This window comes from Stegodyphus dumicola, chromosome 5 (genome assembly GCF_044657685.1).
Source record: "Stegodyphus dumicola isolate Sdum_Otavi_A_Nest chromosome 5, ASM4465768v1".
In the NCBI taxonomy this organism is placed as follows: Eukaryota; Metazoa; Arthropoda; class Arachnida; order Araneae; family Eresidae; genus Stegodyphus; species Stegodyphus dumicola.
Genome location: NC_140772.1, coordinates 165,996,123 through 166,018,187, shown reverse-complemented (window position 1 = coordinate 166,018,187; position 22,065 = coordinate 165,996,123). Strand labels below are relative to the sequence as shown.

At 33.6% G+C, this 22,065-nt stretch overlaps 1 protein-coding gene across 1 annotated transcript in view; it reads left to right on the top strand.

Annotated features, from left to right (window-relative positions):
- Positions 1 to 22,065, top strand: part of LOC118180255 (protein phosphatase 1L-like) — a 38,422-nt gene that overhangs the window by 6,216 nt on the left and 10,141 nt on the right. The window contains exons 2-3 of the mRNA XM_035349375.2: positions 4,836 to 5,025; positions 14,942 to 15,072. Of these exons, the coding sequence (XP_035205266.1) occupies positions 4,836 to 5,025; positions 14,942 to 15,072 (321 nt within the window). The remainder of the gene's footprint in view (positions 1 to 4,835; positions 5,026 to 14,941; positions 15,073 to 22,065) is intronic.

The following is a 22,065-nucleotide window of genomic DNA, read 5'->3' as shown; positions in this document are numbered from 1 at the left end:
TTTATACATATTGGATACAGGAAACTTAGGATACCCATGAAAATTCGTGGTGTGGCCTGTTTGATTACAGTTGCAACAGCGCACAGTTTCGAGACTTATTGCAAAGCAGTCTGCAGTTTTATGGGGCCCAGTGCATTTCATGTATCTCGGTCTTAGTTTGCAAGTATTGGATGAGTGATGGAAGTGCTAGCAGTTATGACAATGCACAACACTTCCATTTACAGTATACTTTTTGACAGTAACATAAAAATCCAAGAATTTTGTAATGTCATATGTTTTCTCGATCGTAAGGGTGTTCTCCACCTGAACTTGGAATAAGGGCATGAGGACCCCAGTTTTAATTCTATGCATACGTGCTACACGATGCACTTTGTATCCTAACATATTTAACTCCTCAGCAATGTCTTCAGTTGGGCAAGCCACGGAAAACTAATAGGTTTATCAATTTTTGCTAATATCACTTAGTGGTCAATATTCTTCAAATCTAAGTGATGGGTAATATTTCTGTGATCTTCCTCAGTGCTGGGAAAGTTCTTGAGGAAGTCCCCATTGACCTTACTCGCAAATTCACAATTAACCTCCTTTCTTAAAATTTTCATGAAATCACTGAATTTAATATCAGGTTTGACCATAATGGGTCGAATTTTTGGTTTAACTGCAATGGTAAAATTTTCAGAATCATGTTGAATGTCCATAGAATCATTTACAATTTGTATGTCATTATCAAATACATTAATAGAAAGTTTGAATTCATTGGTAAGAGGTGCATCTACATTACACTTCACTATTTTACTTGGCCGAGCAGTCTTTGTGGGGAGAATAAACCCCTCATTATCCTGAGCTTCATTAAGAACACGCTTTGAAGCTCGTCTAGGTTTTGGTTTACTTACATCATTTACATTAGGAATAAACACATTTACATCACTAGTATCATTAGTAGACATAGAACAATCAGCATTTATATTATTAGTATCATTAGGAATTTGACTCGTATGTTTCATAACAACTATTTCGTGATGAGATAATTTTGCATAAGAAAAAGTCAGAGTTTAAAAAGAATCGCACTTACCTTTAGAGATGTTGAATAGTCCTTCACCAAAAGCTCTGTGTTTTTTGAAATCCATTTGTAGAGGTTTCGTAGCTTGGTCATCACATAATATTTTAGAATAATCAATCAGAACCTATCCACACTGCGTTTAGTAGTTCATGAGTAGCATAGCGTCAATAAAGTCCTTTTCCAAATAGGCATCTTTGGCAATGAGCTCTTGCCAATTATCATTCAGTCTAGAATTTCCATACTTGATAAGATCATCCGTAAGCGTAATCATATTGTTCCGAGCAGCATTTGTCTTATTTCCAGAATCACAATTTAATGGGGGATTTTCTTTTCCTGTCATGTCGATAACACAGTAGTATCAAGAAAAATCACAAATTTAGCACAATCACGATATCACATATTCAAAGAAACAATCAGAATTGTAAGCCATTCTTCTAATAGTTCACTTTTCAATTCTTGAAGGGTGCAGGGAGGAATTTGGCACCATAAGGCATCCCACACATCTTCAGTCGGTGAGTTTGTTTGCGAATATTCTGACACCACATATACTTGATGAGGCCGAGCATTGTCATCCATTAGCGAAATATATAGGTCAATGCCACCCCTAAACAGTCTAGCTTAAAGTTCCAATACCTCATCCACATAGCTTCAAGTGCCTACAGAACCACCTTGAAAGATATGCAGCTCGATGCCACTATTTGTCATGATTCCTCCCCAGACCATTTAACCGTGCTTGCAGAAGTGGAATTATCATGGACAAGGGAAGGCAAGTTGTGTGTTCCTTAAGACACTATTTATATATATAATGAATGCATACTAATTCAGCGAGGTGCCAGTGTGCCCCATCCTCTTGACATCTGGTGCTGTTTTAGATATTGGTGGACGTAGTGCTGTACTGATTAACCAGTATTGTAGAGGCACAGTCCCCACATTCCCCTTCACTTGTTCCTTCCTCTTGGCAGATCAAAACACATCTAGAATCACTGTTCAGACTATATCCGGATTAATCATTAAACAATAATCGGGCCCAGTCATCTTGGCTCTATTAGACATAACAATGGCACTAGTTTAAACAGGCCCTTCTGGATGTTGGAGTGAAACACAAACTGTTGGTTTTCTTACATACAGTCCAGCCTCGTTAAGCCTTCTTGCAGGGCTAAATGGAGTTCCTATGGCAGCCTGAAGGTCTAAAACCAAATCTCTTGTAGTCGCTTCGTGGTTTCTTGAAGCTGACAATAACAGAAAATGATCTTCTGATGTAGACTGCCTATCAACTGATCCAGTACTTAAGAAGCAGCTCTATTCACTTGATATGACACTTTGAGGAATATTCATAATCTTGGGTGACCTTCCTTTCTGTTTAATCTCCCTCGATTCAACATTATTTGCCACATCACTTAAATGATGCCTTTGAGCCATAATTACTGAATATCAGATTACTCTTAGAAACCAGATTTACTTTAAACAACACTACAGACCAGAATTCGAACATGTGCCTATTATGCACCACATTGTCAACCACTGAATTTGCATATTTCTGGCATTAACATATGCGCTGAAGTGCAGTTTTATGTTCAGATGTATTTAATTAGTATAAATAGTTACAGCATTGGCCATTGGTTGCAACATTAACTTAATGAGCGTATTTTTTATCATTATCCTTTAATTTCGATAACCAGTATAGATGTGAATAAATGTGAAATTTAACAGTACACACAAAGTTCAAAATCTGGTTTTCCAATAACTTGAATGATTTATTATATGAACCCCCCATATTTTTTTATTGTATTGTATTTATTAATTTTTATCTTAAATAATCCTGTATATTATTTCATCTTTAAACACATGCCAGATGGCGAACTTCATTTTCTGTCATTGAATGGTTGTGAGGGGGCAGCTTTTTTTTCTCTTTTCGATACTTTTCCGTTTCGCCGGCGCAAATCTCGCCAAGCAGACTTTATTGGCGACAACATACAGTATACACATAAAAAATATTAAAAAAATGTTAGTTCTAAGAATTCTTTTTTTGAAGGCATAAACATTTTAATATCGCTTAAAATTTTATAAAAAGCCAATAAATTAAGACAATAAATTTGTGAAAAGACATTAATTTAAGAATTTACTATGCTTTCATGGTTCAACATCCTGATTCGCCGGTTCATATCACGTGACCCCAAGAGATCTCATCTCACGTAAACTACTCTACAAAAATCAAATGCTCTCAGTAATTATCTACATTAATTTCAAGTTAAATCTTAATTTGGAACACAAGTTTAAATGCAAGAAATATTCCAATTCATACAAATAGCTTACTCAGAAATTATGTAAAACTGCAGTGCTTTACTTTGCTAATGCATTCTCATTAGAATTGATGAATTTAACCCTTGACTTTACCTTTTCTATATTTTCGGGTAAGCGCTGTGATTGCATCCTAATTGACTTAATTACCGAAAATGGCCTTAGACATAAAACTGAACTATCTGATAAAAATTCTATGTAATTATATGCCAGTATTAAAAGAAACAATCAATTTGATAAGAAAAAGCTGCCACTTGTTTTGAAAATGAGGCGTAAAAGGTTACCAGCGAGAATATTCCGTTTGGCATCGGTTGTACCATTATTGGCGACTTTATCGCTTGCGCAGGCAAAACGGAAAAGTACCCTCTTTTCTCTCTAGTCCTGTATGTAAAGTGTGAACCTTGAAGACCCATGTTTGTTTCGATAAGAATGTTGCTCACACTGATTTCCTTTTGTTGCTGAAATTGTAAAAAAAGGAAGTAATACCTATCCTTAACTCTATGATTTGTTGTAGCTTATTATTTTGTTGTCTTTTTGTTATTAATTTTATCAAAATTAGTAATCAATGTAGCCTTTCTATGCTTTTCTTTAAATTGAGATATCCAAATTTTGCTTGCACTGAAATGCAGAAATAAAGCAGCCTTTTTAAAATTGATGCAGCAAGAAGATCAGTGAGAATACTTAATGCTTTAAAATAAATTTTTGTATGAAGCAGTGCAGGGTCCTGAGAGGACTTATCCGCAGATATTTTTAAAAATGTTTTGCATAATTTATGGCCAGGTGATATATTTTATGGTGACGATATTGATAGCTTTGAACTTGAAGAATTTCGAGTGCTTATGTATTAATGTATCTGGCTTGGCTCAATTTACGAATATTTTACAGAAAAAAAAGGGTGTTTCGAGGGATTTTCATATTGCAGCTTATAATGAATATGGTTACCTAAAGAACCGTTATGTACATAAGTTACTTCTGAAAATGTGAAAATTTCTACTAAGATGGTTGCGTTAATACGCAAGTATGGAATTTCGAATATTCGAAGTAAAATCTGAAATTTTTCAATTAATGGAGTATGTAAAGAAGTGTTACATGAAAATTATGACTAAAGTCTTTCATTACGACAAGAATGTACTAGTCATCAATCAGTCAACAAAATGGTGAAATCTGTAGTACGGTTTTTTAAATCTAAAAAATATCACCAATAATAATCAATATAATTATGAACTATTTTCACATCTGATAGTAAATTTCAGTTCTCATTTAAATTGAGTAGTTTAATTTTATTCTCCTAAATCTTGTTTATGTACTTTGTAAAGAAGTAAAATATAATTTTAGATGTGTTTCATGGTAGAAATTAATCTGTCAAAATGTAGTTTTTGGGGAAGTGTTGAATATTTAAATACATTGCATCCAAAGAAATCTGAATTTAGTGGAATTACTGTTCAATTAATATGCAATAATTTTAATTTTATTTATTCAGTTTGCTGCAGAATTTGTCGAAAAGCACCTCTTTAAAGAACTTCTGAAAAAGCTCCAAGCTGTTGTAAAGAAGGAAGTGAAAAAAGAACCATACAACTTGACTAATGAATTTGTGGAACTTTTAACAAAAGGAATATTAGATGTTGATTTGGAATTATTAGTCAAAGTTAAAGCTTCAAGAGATGTTGCTGGTAATTATACTTATTATATGCACTTTTTGTGTGTGTAGATTGATGAAAGCTGCAGTTACTTCACTAGAATACTTTCGTTAGTTTAGCTTTCTCTGTTTTTTTTTTTTTTTTTTTTTTTTAAGTAAATGTTTATTTTGTTGCTATTATAATTTAATATTAGTAACTAACATATGCTGTGGGATCTATTTTTATTTGTTACAACTGCAAATGTTATTCATGGGCATAGCCAGGGGATTATAAATGACTTTAAATTCAGAAATTAATTTGGGTTGGAATATGCCTGCCAGTGGTCACGTGGAAAGACAGCTGAGCATTAATAATCTGGCCAAAGATTTTAAATCACTTCATAAGCATTTTTCTAATTTTTCACAAATATCCAAGTAAAATGAATACAAAACAGTTTCTGTTAGAAAATTCTCCACAGAGGCTTCCTTTCCCTTACACAGATAATTGTAACTGAATAATCTTGTGTTTTCCTCTAATCAAATAAACGAGTAAATAAGTAATGGACTTGAATACATGTGTAAACAGACTTTTGAAGTTTGGGAAATCGGAACAATGAGATTCCTGAATTTTTTTCGTCTGTTAACTTGTCCTACAATAATTTTAAGTTTTAATCTTGTCTACACTAAATCTCTGTAGAAATTCCTACTTACTTTAATTTTTCTTTCTTGAACCAGCTTTCGATACACACTTAATACACGATATTAATAGTCATCCAAACAATCATCAATCATTGTTGTGTACAACCAAATTTTTATTCTGTTCAAAGTACTTAATACTACTACCTGTGGATTAGATAAAGAAAGGAGCAGAACATGCTTTGTTTGAAGAGGAGAAAACCATTGTCGCTCCTTTTACAAAGTCCTTCAATGTTAGCTGTTTGATGTTTTCAGTCTTTACTTCTTTATATCCAAAAACTGTGCCAAAGTTCTGTCTTACTATCAAAATTTTCCAAAGCTTGAAAATAATGAAACACTGCACCTTTTTGCTAAACTTTTCATCTGGCATCTTTAATGTAGATCATAGATAACAGTAAAAAATGATGATGAGTTGTCACTGGAAAAATCTTTCCCTCTCTAAAGATATATATATATATATAACCAAATATATAATTATTTGAGATCTTTTCTAAAATTCTTTAATTTTAGATTTTGAAGCATTCTAAAGATATTGTGGCATTTAAAATCCTCAGTATTTGCAATTTAGTGATAGTGTTTTGAACTGGTGGATGATGGAATATCCTGACATTAAACATCTGTTGCTTTATGATGTTCTTTTGTGAGCATTGAAAATCTCTTAATGTAGTCTCTTTATAGTATTTTATTCAGATTTTTTTATAGTAAATGATTAGTAGGAAGTACGAACATCATACATATAATGTTTATATCAGACCCATGGTTGAAGAATTCAAAGTGCAAAGAATGGGTGATGCATATATAAAAATTTTCAGTTACTATACAAATCTACATCTGTATATATCAAGAATGTAAAGAAAATTTAATAAACAATGAATAATGTTTTCCATTTTGGAGAAATTTAAGTTAATTTGAAACAGAGAAATGGAAATCAATAGGATATGATAATATAAATTTTTATAAGAATACAGTAAAGTCAGATTCAGATCAACAATTAGACTCTTGCATAAAAAGAACTAATACATTAACCCTTTGACTGCTATGCTGTGCAAAAGCGCTGCATTCATTTGTCTCGAAAACCGCGATGCAATGCTTCAGCACTGCGAGTTTCAGTGTGTCTTTGTTGCTCCGTGGGTGGGAACATACGTAATCTGACCTCACGCGTACTTTGTAACACGAGTGCATTTTAAAATAACTAACTGCGTCTCAGTTTTCAAGACAAATGAACACAGCGCTTTTGTGCCACGTAGCAATCAAACGGTTAAAGTTAGGACAGGAATAATATTGCTGTGCCTGCTATTGTTATTAGCTATATTATCATGTGAAAGCTGTACTTTGTCTGGCTTAGGTTCCTGATTTACTACTGTAGAAACATAAACAACTAGAGATGATAAGCGGATTGCTGCAAAATATTGAAACTATGAAAATAAAAATGTAAGCGCACTCAGTTTTAATTTTGCCTGATAGAAAGAAACTTGAAAAAAAAAAAAAGATTTGCATCAAAATGTGTAACGAAGCATGTAAGGGGCTAAATTTTTATATTTATTTGATCACACTAAAGCCGTAAGGACTACCTGCCATAACAGGCAGGTTCTTGTGATCCATCTATAAATGTCTTTCTAAAGGAAGCTGACTCCTATTCACATTGTACATGGGGATAACCATAAAAGCATGCATGCTTTGAGACTCCAAGGGTGTTAAATTAGTTAAAATTTTGTCTTATCTGCTCAGTCACTTGAGGACCCAAACATACAAAGAAACTGAAGACTGGTTCCAAATGAGAGAAAACTACAAATAGTAAACAAATCATATTAAAATGTCGAGTTCAATTTTTATGAATTCTTCTCCTTATTATTTTTTTTACAAAGTTATATTTTACTTGGTTTTGCTATTTGTTTGAATGAAACCAGTTTTTATTGCTCTTACAAACATACTTTCTTGAAATTTTTCACATACCTCCTATGACAGTGCATCATTCCAAAGAAATGCTCCAAAATTTGAAATAGTTTTTTTTTATCATTTAGTGTTCATTTTTTCTCTCATATTCTTGCTTTATTCTGCCTTTACATTTTTGCCAGGATATTTTTTAATCCCTTTCTGTATACTAATATACTAAGTGTAACGATCAGCTTCAGTTGTTGTTTGACAGTGTTGTGTTCCTTTCACATTTTCCTTATTTTGATTGTAAATTTAAGCACATAAAATACTTTAAACTGATATTTAATCAGTTCTATTGCTTCCATATGTTTTTGAATGCATTCCATTTGCATTTTTATACCTTATATTTTCTTTAAGGAAACTTAGAAAAAATATTCTTTGAAACATTCATCTGGCTGTTGATGATAATAATATATTTATTAAAAAAAATTATACAACTACTGTAATACACCAAAAAAGGAGGTATTACCGTGTTACATTTAATTTCATTTCTTACTTAATGTGTATTTCAAAAGGTGGTATGAGAATGGTTTAAATCCCAGGCCAGCACTAGGCAGTTCGCCACCTGGTGCAATGTTCGCAGATGAAAGTGAAAAGTCTGTATAATTCCACAAGGCCAAAAGGATAACATGTTTATGCTCTTGGGCATTAGTTGCCTTGAGCTGCTTAAGATCTTGCTTGGCATTCAAGTGTGGTATCTGAAAATGTCAGTACATCCAGCCTGGACCCATCAATTCCATATTGTCTAATGGTTATGTGATCCATCCAACATGAGCAGCAATGTCATGGAATGATAAATCACAGTTCCAATAGATATGATTCTGCCACAATCGAATTCCAACACGTGCTGGCAGGAGTTTCTGCTTTCTACATGGGGCATAACATGGTCTTCAACCAATGTATAGAAACCTGCTTTTAGAAATTAAAGCTAAAATGTACCTTATTTTCCTTTGCATAAGATGCTGTCCTAAGACCAAGGGTGCTATTGGAACCTGAAAATTAAAAAAATAATAATAATAATAAATAATTATTTGTTTGACGGACTGATTTTTATTAGCCTGCTAGATAACAGGAAGAAATATTATATAAAATTATTAAAATCAAAGTTTATTCAGTATGCTACTCATCATCACTGTCAGAACTCCCATTCATTAGCTGGATCTCATCTGTATTTCCCCTAAAGTATATAATAGTTTAAGGTGCAGTTTCTCTAAATGTATTGTATCAGTCCATCTTTATTGTAGACAGTCTTCTGCTAAAAGGATTGTTTTGTGGTTCCTTATCTTTAGGTTAAAGGTGACTTAGTATACACTCAGGGAAAAAGCTCTTTTGTTAGGTACTAACATCAATATCATTTGAAACCTTCTCTCTTCTTTGTTCTTTAATGGATGGGGAGGGGAAAATACTATTGTAAATCTCAAATGGAATTTCAGATGTTTCAGTTTCTTAAAGAAACAGGCGAGGCAGTGAGCATAAGACTTTACCATTTTAAGGTTCGACTTGTACGCCGCATTTGCATCATGAACAGTCTTTCAACCTTAATTTTATTCACCGTAACGCCACTGTTGCCATTTATGTGAGTGCTGACACCATTATTGTACAAGAGGCACCCAGTTTTTAGACACAGAATTTTTTTAAAAAGTGCATCTTATACACTGGGAAATGCATTTATCTTTAAAAATCTGAAAATGTTGAATGTCCATTGTCAGACTTTTGGAACATCAAAGTGTTCTAGCATACGAAAACACCAATTAATATTTAGATTAGTAATTTTCTTTTCTGAATTTTCTTCTAAATAAAGTGCTATGCCAATTAATCAGACTTGACTGCATTTCCAAATTTCAGCATTAATTATTGTAAGTCCCCATCAGTGAGTATATGCATGACAGTACAAGAAAATTTTGTATATTGTTTCCATTTACCTGAAGTGCCTTCATACTCAATTCCTAAATTAATTTTTAGCTTAATTATCTAATAACTGAATTTTGCAGTCCATGTTTATATCAAATTTGATAAGCTTCTGAAATATTACTTATTCTACCATACTAAAAATTATGTATACAGTACGAGGTCAGAAATCCAGACATCCAGTATCTGGAACTCAAAGTATCCACCCAAAAAATAAATAAATACCATATTTTCCGGTGTTTCTGGACAATTTCATATTTCTGGACAAGCGATGAAGGAAACAAGATGTGTCATAGTTAAATGCTTGAGGGAGTAAATATTCCTGCAAAGAGAGTGGATTGTATTTAATGTAGCTGTCCAAAGAATGCTACAAGGTGTGGCTATTAATATCCAGGACTGAAGTCACAGCATGAAACCGATCACTCGCCCGAGAGAGGTGCTGCTGGTATCTGGAAAGTAGTATATCAGCACATGCTCCCTACAGCATGCGTCAGTTGTAGACACGTGCTTTGCTGGGAAAGACGCGTGGAAACGTATCTGGTGAAGTGTTGTCGAAGTGCGAAAATGGTGTTGAGAAAGTGCTGAAATGGAACAAAGGGTGAACATCAAATTCTGCTTTAAACTGGGCAAAGGTGCAACAGAAATGTATGCAATGTTGAAGCAAGTGTATAGTGAGCAAGCATTATCCCATTCCCGTATATTTGAATGATATGGATGTTTTTAGGACAGCCGTGAAAATGTTGAAGATGCCGCCCACACCGGAAGGCCAATTTCCGTGCGTACGCCTGAAATAATTGAGAAAGTTTGAGAGCTTGTAGCAGCGGATCGGTGACTGACTATTCGAATGCTAGCCAGTGAATTTAACATCAACAAAGAGGTGGTTCACCAAATTCTGACGCAAGACCTAAGGAAACGCAAGGTGTGTTCCAGCTTTGTCCTGCACTATTTATCGGACGATCAGAAGCAAGTCAAAATGGACACGTGTGGTTAACTTATCAGAACTTGTGTTCCTCTTTACTTGCTTTGGAAACATTAACTGTCCTGACTCAGAACAGGGAGCTTACTAAAGCTATGTTCAATAAATTGTGAAGTAGACAATACACACTGGAAGGGTATACGAAACCCTTTATTTTTTTCTCTTTACAACGATTTCCGGACTTCGGAATACAGAGACCAACCACTTGTGGTCTGAACGTAAGAATATAAAAATATTAACTAAAACTCTAACTAAACTAACTTTGGATTAATAAACAAGTGCCTAACTCCAAGATTGGCCGTTAATTAACAAAAAGCTGTATGTAGTACAGAGAGCTGCTAAAACTACGATACGTTTAAAATTATCAAGAGAATTAAACCTCTGGCCTTGAAGGCAACCAGCAAACGAGTAAAACTACTATGGCAAGCGGCCTGCTTCTAATAACTCCTTCCTCTCTCTTGCTTGGCAAAAAGCCACAACTTAAGTACTTGGCGTTAGCAAGACAAATTTGCATAAATAAGTTAAAGGCTTTTAATTCTGGCCGGAAGTAGAAAATAAGAAGTGATAGTAAAGATTTAAAATAAAATAAACGTTAGTAAAACTTAGGATCCTTACAAACTCATCAACAATGCTAATGCTGACCCTGCTTTCCTGGATTCGATAGAGATGGGTGACAAATCGTAGTGCTATCAATGCAACCTTGAAACCAAGAGATAGAGCACAGAATGGCGGTCTCCCAGCTTCCCTAAACAGAAAAAATTTCGATTTCAATAATCAAGGTCAAAGTCATGTTAATCGCTTTCTTTGATAGTGAAGGACTTATTCATCATGAATTTGTCCCACCAGGCACTACTGTTACAAGACAGTTTTATGCAGAAGTTCTTGCCCGACTCCGACAAAGAATTCACAGAGTACGTCCCCGTTTTCAACAGAATTGGAGTTTGTTTCTGTTGCATGACAACGCCCACCCCCACATTGCTTTGCCAGTGAAGAGGTTCTGAGCATGAGGTCGTACAACTGCAGCATCTGCCATACTCTCCTGACTTGGCCCCTGCAGTATTCTTTTTCTTTTCCCAAACTTAAAACTGTTATCAAAGGAACACACTTTGTGGATGTTGAAACCATCGAGAAGAACATGACGTTGACATTGGCCTTACAAAAGAGGACTTTAAAGGTTGTTTCCACAACTTATACAGCCGAGCACAGAAGTGTATTACGACAGATGGGGATTACTTCAAAACATATTAAAAGATTACGTTTTTCACATCACATGTTCTGGTGTTATTAAAGCAGTCTTGGGAATTAATAGCCAGACCTTGTATTTTAAGATTTTTAAATGCGGCATATAATTTGGAGTAAGAATGCACTTGAATGAATTCGTGAAATTAGAAGTTAGATGTTTTCTCTTTCTGTAGTCATTAAGCCATGATTTTGAAGTGAAAATTGAAAGCTTTAATAAATCGCATTTAGTTTTAGTTAAAATACAGCTAATGTAGTGTTTCTTTTAGTAGTAAATATGGCTCCTGCGAAAAGAAACAAACAGAGCTGGTTTCAAATGCAAAACCATTCATTTTGCGAAAGAAAATGGAAATCGTGCTGCAGAAGGGTGTTTGGTGTTGGTGAAAGATGGAACTGATGATGATGATTATTTACCGGGGTTTAACAAAAGTTTCCAGCTGCATCAAATATCATCTGCAAAAACAGTTTGTGTTAGCTTGTTTAATCATATTTTATTAAACTATTTTTGGCATTTGAAAAAAAGACTTGCTTTAGAACACTGTGTTATGAAATTTGTAAAAATGAATATCATTATCATTAAGTACAAGGTGTTTGAAATGGAATTATCTCACTACCAGTTTAGAACCATCATTTACTTCCAGTTCTGTTACAAAAGGTTAGCTTCAGAATGTCACCAAATCAAGCTGTAGGTACTAATGTTGTATCATATGACACTGTGAAGGTTTGGTACAGAAAGTTCAAAAACAAGGACTATGACATTTAAGAAGCACAGCGCTCTGGCCAGCCTACTGATGTTGATGAGGCCCGCCTGTGAGAACTTGTGAAAGAAGATCAGTATGCAACCATTTGAGAGCTTGCCAAAGAGTTACGCATTAGTGCCATGTCCATTAGTCTCACAGTGCATCGCATAAACTTGACGTACAAGTTCACTTGGTAGGTGCCGTATGAGCTGACTCGACTAGGTAAGGACAGATGTATTCAGGACTGCACTAATCTGTTCGAATATCAATGCAAGGACAAACTTCTTGTGCTGAAAAGTGGATTTATTTCAACAACACGGGCTAAAAAGTAGGTTGGTCTGCACCCATTGAGCCCATCGGCAGCGTCGCAAAGTTCAATTTGACTAACAAAAAGACCGTGCTTTGCATCTGGTGGGACTGCCATGGTATTATCTACAATGAGTATCTGGAAAAAGAAAAAGCATCGAACTGAGTTCTGCTGCAAAAAGGTAATGTTCTGTGAAGATAATGCAAGACCACATGTGTCTACATTTGTTGGCTGGATTCTGTGCAGACTCGAATGGGATCTCTTGCCACACTCACCATATAGACCTGACATCTGTCCTTCGGATTTCTACCTTTTTTCACTCCTGCAGCTACATCTTGTTGGTGTGAAACTACATCTTCCATTCTGCACAGGACATCTCAAATGAGGTTGATCTGTTTTTTGACTCAAGCCACCAAGTTTCTGGGCCAAAAGCTTTGAAAAATGGTGGCAGAAAATTGTAGATTTGGGTGGTGATTACTACCCACACTAAAGGTACTGCTTTCATATTTTCCCCCCCAACTTTATTAATTTTTTTTTTTTTTTTTTTTTTCCTTACAACTAGATATTTATAGATCAGAGTAAAATTGATGGTGAAGATGAAACAGAATTCTCTGATGTGCCTGAAGATATAACGGAAGACGAAGATGAGGAATTTTTCATGTTATCTGATAAGGAAAATTTTTAAGTTCATACGTCATGTCATTTCTTTTAAATAAGCAGCATTTAGGTACATGTAAAAATCTAATTTTTTATGCTCATTCTTTATTTTTAAATCTATTATTTTTATACTTGGTATATAATACATATATTACACCTGTGCATATTATACACTGGAATATACAGTAAATGAATAAATAAAAACAACACCTTTGGAAAGCTTAGAAATGGAGAATGTATAACAACAAAAGGAAGCAGGTCTGTCATCTGTAATTAAGCCTAGAGGAGTACACAAGTAAAATTTTGTGAACTAATTGAGATTCCTGCATGTCACTTTCAAACATGTACTGGCTATTGATTTGCACTGTGGTAAATGGCAATGCATTGATTGATATTGGCAAGGGTAACATTTTCAGTCCTTGAGTGGTTATGGGAAGTGTAGGGCTTTATGAATAAACCTATGCATACTGCTGCCCAAGACAATCTTTCTGGACCCTAAATTTTGTTATCCCTAATTTTTGCTATTGGATGCCCCTTTTAATTCTAAAATTTTTGCCATTCCTAAATTCTGACATCTGATATGGCCACACCAGCTGCACATACTCACCAGCTGCAAATCCTGTGGGTGTTAGCATTTTCTACCTCACTTAAACATAAGTGAAACTCTAATGTTGCCATATCTACATGTGATCTTACTAGATTTAACCCTTTCTTTTAAAGTTGGAATTTTGATTAAAAAAAAGGTAGGCAGTCTAATTAAGCCTAGAGGAGTACACAAGTAAAATTTTGTGAAGATAGCACTTGTCTTTTAAATCTGTGGTTGTGCCCAAAGTGCGCACACTGATTGAATAGAGCTTCGAAAAGAGTGCTGGAACGAGCATTGTTGTCAATGAACTGACCCGATGAGATGTGGAGAAACAAAGAATACAGACTCTCAGTTGTCCTAGATTATCAGTGAGCCTGGTCTGGGCACACCTAGGGTTTGCCGTTTGATTTTAGGCAAAATTTCAAGGTAAAAATTTAAAACTAATATAGAATACAGAGATTAGCATACAGCCAAAAAAAATAACAGAAATTTCTTTTCAAACAATTCCTTTTATACCCTAAAAAAATCTGGAAGATTTCTTTGAAAAAATGAAGATCTTAAAAAACTAAACATGGCTAAAATATATGGACTGATTTATGTTCAGTTGCCATCTACTATAAATAAAGAAGGTTCAGAGTAACCTATAGTAACCTATAAATCCTTTTTCATTCAATTTTTCTGTGCATACAGAAGGAAATTTTTGTCCAGACTGGACACACTGTGCCGCAAAGGGTTAAATTATTGATCTAAAATCTGGAATTGGAATGGCCAAAGCTTTAGTGATACCAGATCTTGGTCTTTGTACTGCATTACCATAATAAATTTTTTAAAAAAAAAAGTTATGTAATTGAATATGTATGTAAAACACTATTAGAGGAAGAACATTTATTCATGCTTTTTTTTTTTTTTTTTTTTTTTTTTTTTTAGGAACAACAGCTTTAGTAGCAGTTGTATATAAAAATAAATTAATTGTTGCTAATGTGGGAGATTCTAGAGGAGTAATCTGTGATTCCAAAGGCAATACAGTTCCTTTGTCTTTTGATCATAAACCAGATCAGGTAAGTCGCTCTTTTCATTTATGTTGAAACTATTGAGAAATAAAACTGAGAATAAAATCTGAAAAAATTATTTTTACACTTCTTATATATAGAAAAGGAATTAGGTGTAATAAAATTTTGGTAATTATAGCATAGCTACTGCATAAAAAATGATCTCTAGTTCTTGCTGGTTTAACCCTGTGTTCTTGGGACATATTTTTGAATTTAAAAAGAAAAAAAAAAAAGACTCAGTTGGTGCAAAATGTGCCTTTATTCTCTAGTAATTACATATGTGAATTTTAAATACATGTATTTTTCCAATTTTCATAATGCATTTAAAGTAAGAAAGAGAAGTGAGGAACAGCATGCTAGCAGAGCACAGAAGCTGATGAAGAATATGTAGATTGTAATAGGGATGTCATGAAGTTACGGTTCAACATTTCTACTGATTAAGGTTTTGATTTGGAAAATTTAATGTTACTATTCGATTAAAAAAATACTTTTTTTTGTCATTATGTAAATATTCACATTATGAGTGTTGTTTAAAAATTGTATCATAAGGGATTAAAAGTTAAATTTTAATCTTTCATGCATAATCTTTCCATAGCTGCATAATATTTTAAATATTATTATTCTGTTTCATTCCATGTTTATTTCATAATAATATTTAAACGAGACTATTAACAGTCTTAAAATAAAAATATTGTTGTTTAAACAAAGATGCTCATCATTATTTAAACTGTGGAAAAAATTCTAGTCTGAAAACTTAAGATCACTGTCTAACATTTCACAGAGTTTAGTGTTAAAATTTTAAGATTAGATAAAATGTAAAAATAATAAAATAAAAATGTATAATCTGGTTTTAATACGCAGATTTCAGGTTAACATCTGAAACAATTTTAAGCTAAGTTCCCTACTATAAAATAGCCAATATAGTACAGAGTTCGTAATCCGGACTCATCGGGACTTAATCGGCGATTCCAGATTATAGATCATCAATTTAAATCTGGTAAGATGGCATGCAGAAATTATACAATTTAAAATATGAAACCATAATTTATGAAATAAAGAGCAATTATGATCTAAAAGATATCAAAATTTACAGAAAACAAGCTTAATATTTTTTTGTTTACTTTATTAAACATTTCTTTCAATGTAAGTTGTTTAGGTTGCTTCGTTTTTTGTGCTAATACTTTCTCTTTAATTCTATAAACAGACATAATTTCCTGTTCAGTTACAAAGTTCCACTGTTCAAGTCCCGTAATTGTCGTGTCAAGAATACCGACTAACTTGTCAATCGAAATTTTTTCGTTTTCAATAATTTCTCTGTCACTTTCTTCACTATCGGAAGCGTGCATGTGTAAGTTTGTGGCTTTGAGATTTGGATTATAGGTCATTCCGGATGATGGATATCCGGATTACAGACTTTGTACTGTATAGACATATGCTAAAGGAAAATATAATACTGATATAGGATAAATAATATGGAAATGTGATTAAGAGGTACTTGCATATTAGCACAACCACCTTGGCACAGTTTGAAGACCTTTTACAGAAGAAAAAGAATTATTATTTTCAATTGCAAAATAATCATTTATTATGTAATACATATTTGACATTTTAATTGGGTATTTATTTCAAAAATCAACCAATAAACCTATTTACGAGCAAATTCATTTCTTTTGTTTTAATGGAAATTCCATGGCATTTGTTTTAAGAATATATTAAAGTCACATGTTTTAGCAATTTTTCTGGACAAAATACTGTATTTCTGCAGATAATAAAAGAATAAAAATATAACAAGGATATTGAGCCATTCTTGCTGTCAGATGGCCCACCATTCTACCTCCATGATTTATTAGCTGTTTTTGTTTTTAGAGTTTTGGCATCCAGAAACTATTTTGATTTGATTTTGTATTCTTTTAGGCAGTTTAGGCCCAAAATTTATTACAATCAATCATAGTCTCTTTGTTCATTTTTTCAATGTTAAAGAGAAAATACAAGATGGATTTGTTAAAAACATTATGGTAGGGAAGCCAATTAAGTAACTGTTCAAAGGAAATGCAAGATGACAGTATGATTGTAAGTAAGCAGCATAATGAAAAAGTAGGAAACAAAATTCCAGAAACTGTCAAAAAATTTTCAGTTTTAAAGAGCAAAGAGAGGAAGATAGTGAAGTACAGCTTGTACATATAACAGGAGTTACTGGGGAAAATCATTCATAAAGTGGAAATGTGAGTGCGGAGAAAACAGATGAATGAGAAGAATCAATTTAGATTCAATCATTATACAATATACAAAATATATGACACAAACTCTTAAAATTTTTAGTTTTGAAATAGATTGATTCGTGGCAGCACATTATATAATAGTCTGTAGAAATACATTATATAATAGTCTAGAAAATACAGTTTCAAAGAGGTCCACCATAGGTCTAAAAATCCCAAAGTTACTGAAACCAGCCTTGATTCTCCCATGTGGATTTTGCAAGTCATTAATTTTTAATTAATAATTTTTCCTCCTCTTTAATTTATTATGAGTGTATTTTATATATTATGTAACTGATACAGTACAAAGTCCGTAATTCAGACTTGTCGGGACTTCAGCGATTCTGGATTATTGGTTTTTTTGGATTTTAGATCAATTTAAATCTGGTAAGATGGCATGCAGAAATGATACAATTAAAAATATGAAATCGTAATTTATGAAATAACGAACAATTATGATCTAAAGGGTATAAAAATTTACAAAAAAAGCTTAATATTTATTTGTTTACTTTATTAAACATTTCTTTCAATGTAAGTTGTTTAAGATGCTTCCACAAAAAATTCAAAAAGTTCCTTTTTCTTGTGTCATATATAGTGGACTTTCCAATGCCATACTTCTCGCATAATTTTGAGACGGATAGGCCTTTATCCATTTTTTGCAGTAATTTCACTTTTTGTTTAATGGACATCGAAACATGCTTTCGCTTTGTAGATCCTTTGCCAGCTCCAGAATTGCAAACTCTTTTTGACGTAATCGAAAGTTCAAGCTTAGTTTTTATAAAATTGTTCTAACAGTCTGCAAAATAATAAGCCGGATCCATTTAGAAGATTAAGGAACAGCGCAATCTGCAGCATTAACTGAAATGCCTTAGATAATTTTAGACTAGCTTATACCGTCCGTTATACATTAAACGTGCATACGTAAATGCATTATGCGAATGCGTAAATGCATTATGCTTTTATGCATGCACATAAAGTTTGTAGTTTTGAGGTCCGGATTATAGATTATTCTGGATTATCGATTACAGACTTTGTACTGTGTCAAGTCATGTCAGACTATGTAATATCATGTCATGCTATTTCAGATAATAACAGGTTTTATCATTATATTATTTTTTAGAAAATATTACAGTTTCTTAAAAACATTTTAAATACTTTTAATTCTGTATTAATATATTCTTATTTAATTACTTCAAATTTAAGAAATTCTTTGGTTAGTTTTACTAGCCATTCAGATTCAGAGACTGCTTTTTCCTTCTGCTGTTAAGACCTATGCTGCTGCTCTTCTCATCTGCCTTCCTTTGTTCGAATAATATGACGTAGTAAACTTAATCTTAGTAAAAAATAATGATTTGCCATTCGAATTGAATAAAGATGTTAAATCAAAACAGCTAACTTCTTCTGAGTCATCATTTCATACCAAGCTTTATTCATGTGTCCTTCTGCCAAAATATTACATATGTATGTGTGTATGTTAATAGTCTAACATTGGCAGCTGATATTTCTTTATTTTTTTAATTCAAAATTTAAAAAAATTAGTTAAGTTGTGGCTGCGAGGAACAACCTGCCGTTGTTTGACTCCATTTTTATAAGACAGTATGTTAAATAAAACATATTCAAACAACTGAACAATTATTTATTATCGCCCAGTTAAATAACAAAGAATTTTAAACTAACACAACCAAAGTAAAGTTGAAAATGACACCTTTTAATTAATTTAAAGATATGTAGCATTGGAAAAGATTATACCAACTATGCTATACAGATTGAAAGTCCAGTATTTTTCACTGGGTCATCTGGCCTTTCAGGCATTGAATGAAGTAGTCCACTGTGGCTCCTTCATTCAGGCGCTTGTTTCCCTTAGGCAGTGGCTGAAGTAGTCCATTGCTGCTTCCCTGTTCTCTGTGCAGGTCTGAAAAAACACCTTAACTTATATACTTTTAAGCTGTCTGCGTATGCATTTCTCTTCATCCAGACTTGAGTGAATCCCAATCCAGACTGTGAATCATTCAAGCAAAAGCCGATATTACCTGCCTGGGGATTGCAGTGCAAAACTTAACTACAAAATGATAACCATCACACACCTTCTGCAGAGTCCGAAAGGCGTCAACTCTGGAACTGGACCATGAGTCAAGAATACAGCCTGATCTTGTTCCAGCAGTCTTAGTGGTTGATGTTACAGTCCCAGTTGCTTGCCCATGCTCAGTCTTCTGGGTCAGTATAAATGCAGACTTCAGTTGATCAATAGATATGAATGTGTGTTTGCCTTTAATATTCACTATAAATATTTATCCGAAGGGGAAGTCATGGCATGGTCCAGAATACAGCTGTTGTAGAGGACTAACAGAATATTGTCTCATAAAGGCAGGCATGTGTGGCAGTTGAGAAATCTGGGTGAATGAATGCATCACAGAATGTATGTCTCGAATGTATGTCAGTATGGGTAGTTTCTATGGAGTTCCATAAGCAGTCTGCAGGTAAGGCAGTTTGATTCACACTTGGGCCTGGAACACATACCAAGCAACAGCAGTGGAAGGGAGTCTATCCACTGTGTAAAGTTGGTCATCATGGTGGCCTCAAGTGGGCAGTGCAGACATTTTACCATCCCATTGCAATGATTATAAACAGTGGTTTGATTCTTCTCAAAAATTTAATTAATTCAAGAAAAGGTTGACTTTCAGAATTTGCTCTTTATTATATTGTGATGAACCCTAAAGATTTACACTGACCCATCAAGAAATGCATGTGCAATAATCTCTGTATGCTCTTTATTTAAAGGAAAAGCTTTGGGCTACTTAGTAAATTGACCAGTGAATATCCAAATGTTCACATGTTCTTTAGATTGGGGGTAGAGGTGCTACAACAATGTGAATGTGACAAAAATGATCAAAAGGTAATAAAAAATTCCTGAAAGGAGACTTAGTGTGCCTTTGAACTTTAGATTTTTGACATTGCAAACAAAATTTACATTACTGGATAAAATCTGCTGCCACAGAATTTCAGACAAGCAGTTTTTTAATTAGATTAAGTATTCATTTAAAATCGGAATGGGACAGTCCACATAATTTGTTGAGGATTTTCTTTCAGAATGATAGCAGAACATATGGTTGAGTGAATAAATTTAAAACATTACAGATAGCAAAGCTTGGGAATCTCATTGAAATTTTTGCACTTTCAAGCAGTCTCAGTAGTAAAGATTGTAATTCTTTGGTAGCGAAGTACTCATATGCCATTTCAAGTCTGTTGCTGAAGGAATAGAAATTTCTAAAATGAGGGAAAGTGCATCAACAACTATGTTCTGCTTACCACTGACATACATGTCACATGTAAACTGACTTATAAATTTTAAATGACAGTGTTGTCTTGCAGAACACCTGTCATCAGACTTTGCATACCAGACGTTAAAGATTTATGATCCATGTGTGTTACAGATTCCCAATCTTCAGTTATATATCTAAAATGCTTAAACCATGAGTAACTCTCTATCTAAAGTACTCAAATTAATATCAGTCAATATTAATTTTCAAGAGAAAAATGCCAAAGGTTCAGTACAACTATCAATATGCTGCTGTAACACTGCACCGATTGCTGTTTCTGAGGTGTCTGTAGAAAAACACAACCTAGATTTAAGATTGTAGCAGGACAGAAACATAGCATTAGCTATCTAGCTTTTACAAGCTACAAAGGAAAATTTGCGGCTGTAGACCAAACCAATGGTATCTTATTTATGGTCTTTCCTTTAAGCATAGCATACGATGGAACCTGTAATTGAGCAGCACTGCAGGTAAACCAATGATAAAAACTTTAAATTGCTAAAAATCTTCAAACTTTATGAAAGTTGAAGGTTAAGGATAATTCTTTAGAACTAGAAACCTAAATAGATTAGTTCTTTTTGTCCAAACACACATTAGTCTGGACTGGCAACTACTTGGTACTCATGTAGCCTTTTAAAAACTTTTTCCTCATTACTTTGTGAGTTGTCCCATCAGTAGAAACAATAGTGATATTATTTAAATAAATATAGCAACAATCAATCTCCCTTAGACATTGTCTATAAATCTTTAAAAAGTTTGTCCTGGGTTATGAAGTCCAAAGCTTATAAATTCGTGCACAAATAATCGAATAAGATTTTGATTGCCATTTAAGGGATATCTGATGGATGAATTCAGATCTGACAGTAGGCTTCTAGCAAATCAGTTTTTGGAAAAAAAAAAATTTTGTTTTCCTGTGCAACTTGGGAATAAAGTGGTGTGTATGTCATGCTGCATTTAAGGTCTGATAACATCACCAAAATTGAATTGCACACACAAACATGCTAGTGCCCATCTTTGTCATCAAATGGATAAAACTTGATTTTGGGGGGGGGGGCTGAATTTTGCCCATTTGCAATAGCGGTTCGAGTTCTTTTTTCAAAACATAAAATTTTTCTGAAGAAAATCTCCTGGAACAAGAGTGAAGTGGTGATCTGCTGGTATTAATAAAGTGTTGAACCCATGTGCCTTAGATATACCTATCAGTGAAGAATCTAAACATTCTGGATATTTAAGTAACAATGCATAAAATGGCAAATTAGAACTAATAGGAATCATCTTACTAGTAAAGTGGGTTAATGTTTGAGCATCTGTTTTAAAGAGTGTCTCGTCATCTATTAAAACATAATTTTTAACATCAACAGGTAAACCTAATCTCTCCGAAAAATGCACACTGATAATGTAATAAAATACATCTGCAAATGCAAAAACAAAAG